Source organism: Stegastes partitus, unplaced genomic scaffold, assembly GCF_000690725.1.
Source record: "Stegastes partitus isolate 25-593 unplaced genomic scaffold, Stegastes_partitus-1.0.2 Scaffold2026, whole genome shotgun sequence".
In the NCBI taxonomy this organism is placed as follows: Eukaryota; Metazoa; Chordata; class Actinopteri; family Pomacentridae; genus Stegastes; species Stegastes partitus.
Window position 1 is genome coordinate 1 of NW_007579757.1, and position 2689 is coordinate 2689.

General features: G+C 47.5%; 1 protein-coding gene across 1 annotated transcript in view; it reads right to left on the reverse strand.

Moving 5' to 3' along the window:
- Positions 1-242: 242 nt before the first annotated feature.
- Positions 243-2689, reverse strand: part of arhgap36 (Rho GTPase activating protein 36) — a 67156-nt gene continuing 64709 nt past the window's right edge. The window contains exons 8-11 of the mRNA XM_008303527.1: positions 2349-2497; positions 1361-1531; positions 583-671; positions 243-510 (exon numbers count right to left, since the gene is read on the reverse strand). Coding sequence (XP_008301749.1) covers positions 243-510; positions 583-671; positions 1361-1531; positions 2349-2497 — 677 coding nt within the window. The remainder of the gene's footprint in view (positions 511-582; positions 672-1360; positions 1532-2348; positions 2498-2689) is intronic.

Sequence of the window (2689 nt, forward strand, 5' to 3'; positions counted from 1 at the left end):
CAGTGTAGTATTTCCTATAAAAATGTAAGTTTAAATAAAAATAAATAAATCAAAAATGGTTTAAAAAGTTTACTTTTCTATCATTGTTTAAAACTTGTCTTAACAGATTTCTCACAGCTGTGTTTCTAAAACCTTCCTACATGATGGTCTAAAGACTTCTGTCTCTTTGTCACTTGTTTCATGTGTTTCTGTCTCAACCCGTCTTTAATTGTTTAGGCTCTAAACGATAAACCTCTTCAGGGTCACATCACAACATGTAGCTGCACAGACAACTCGTCAGTACCGTATCTGGAGTCCTGCCGCTTCCTGTTCTGGTTCAGCTTGAGGACGTTGAGAAACACCTCGCTGGTCAGGCTGCCTTCACCGCCGCTGCCGTCCGGAGGGAACAGCGGTGACGGCGGCTCCAGCGGCGACAGACTCCCGCTGGAGGCTCCCACCGAGTCCAGAGACGCCCCGGTGTCCCTGCGGCCGCCCGACTCGCCGCTGCCCTCCACTGTCAGGTGGCTGCCGCTGCACCGCAAGCACATGTGGTCAGTTTGTCTCGCTGATGCAGGCGGACGCGTGATTGGTTGCCATAGTTACCTGAGTTTCCTCCGCAGCAGGTAGTCGATGATGTCCGGGTCGGTCTGGATCAGGCTCATCAGAACCTCCTGCTGCAGCTCCGCAGACACCTGCAGCGACACACAGCAGCCATAACATCCACAAGCTGCTCTATCAGCGCTTTATTCATGGAAACAACAAAACAAAATAAAAATAAAACACATCAGGTTTCTGACTTTGTCCAGAAAAAAGAGGTTTACTGGGAGATGGACACGTTTTCCAAATAAGTTTAACTTTTAACTCGGACGACTGATGAGCTGGTTCTGGACTGGATGAAGAAACGTCCTAAAGCAGCTGAAGACGTTTCCTGAACGCTCTCGTAGATGTTCAGCGGTTTGTTTGTTTTCTTAGCGGTTGGAAAACAACTTTTCAAAACTTCACTTCTAATTCGTTGGACGATTCCAAGACAACACGCGTACAGCTGATTCGAAATACGGTGAACTGGATGAAAACTGAACGGTGACGTGGAAAAAAACAACTATCTGCAGGTTCTCCTTGAACAAACTGAAACTAAACAGCCTGAACTGTCGAGCTGGAGCTGAAACGTTCACCCAGTGGTTCCTACATTTAGTCTTTAAAGCTCTGAGGAGGTTTAAGCTGAGGTTTAAAAGTCTGTTCACACAAAACATCTGAATGTGACTAAAGAAGCTCACGACGCTTTCAGCAGCTCAGGTTCTGTTCTACATCTTTGTCCCAACACCTGGGAACCTGCATGATTCCACCCAGCAGGAGGAACCAGGTTCTGCTCGAGTGTTCTTACGGTGAAGAGCCTCTTGTGGTTCTGGATGAGCACCAGCGTGACGCTGATGATGGCTGTGCTGTCCTCGATGCCCATCGCCTGAGGACTCACGTCTCCTCCTCGCTCCCTCTGCAGCAGGTTCGGCCCGAAGATCACGGCCAAGTTGGCGGAAGTCATCTTGTTGCCGGTAATCTGCATGAAGACGAGATGAAGAAGAAGGAAGAGGAAGCAGAAGGAAGAGGAAGCAGGAGGAAGAGGAAGCAGAAGGAAGAGGAAGCAGGAAACGTGAACTGTTCAAATCTGGATTCTACTTTTTAAGTCTCTGGCTGGAGATCAGGCAGGACGCCGCAAAAGAACATTTATACCACATGATGTTTTAGTGTTTTCAGAAGAAAGACGGACGGATCAGAGAGTGTTTCAGCTTTAACTTCCTACAAACAAACAGCCTGCGGAGGAGAAAGGCCTCTGAGCTGCTCACACTTCACTGATTCACTGTGTTTTAGCTAAACATGGGTTTCTCTGTCTGTACTGATGTTTTAGCTGAAATCATGTCTGACATTTATTTGTATTTCTGTCCGTTAGTTACAGACGTTTTCGTGTGACGACAGTTTCTGATGGTTTATTCACTACAAAACCTTTATAGAACATTTGTGAGAAGCTGTGAAAACATTAAACTTATCAGAGCAAGAACCCATTCCTGGTGTTTGCGTCTTGTTTCTTTCCTGCACTGCTGTTGATGTTTTGTTGTGTTTTGCTGAATCTGTCATCAAGGGTCAGTTAGAAAAACCCTACGACGACTGAAATGCTCAGGAAGTAACTAAACATGTATTTATATGGCGCTTTTCATACATAAAAGTGCTTTAAAGAGCAGTTAAACAGCATAAAAACTGGAATTCGAGGCAGAATACGACTTAAAAACGTCCTACACTTCCCATGATGCCACTCGGTGACATGTGTCTGTTGGACCCTTCCTGCCTGGTAAAGCGTTCGCTCCACTCCGGCGTCCTACCTCCTCGTCGTTGGTCCCGATGGAGTCCTGAGCGAAGCCCTGCACCGTGTGCAACAAGGTGAGGAGGCGCAGCAGTGTGTCGCAGTTGCAGGGAGGCAGCAGGTAGAGGAGGTGCTGCAGGTACTGCAGCTGGTCGGCGCCTCGCAGCACTGCAGGAGCAGCAACAGGACGAGGGGAGGTTAGCTCGACGCTGTGGAAGCTAATGCATCAGATCAGAGCTCCACTAGTCAATACGATGAGTTCTGCAGACCTGAACTCCTTCCTGCTACTCTAACGGACTCTGAAGTGAGTTAACTCTCTTAGAAGTGACAAAAACGACCCTACGAGGTCGAGTCTAATTA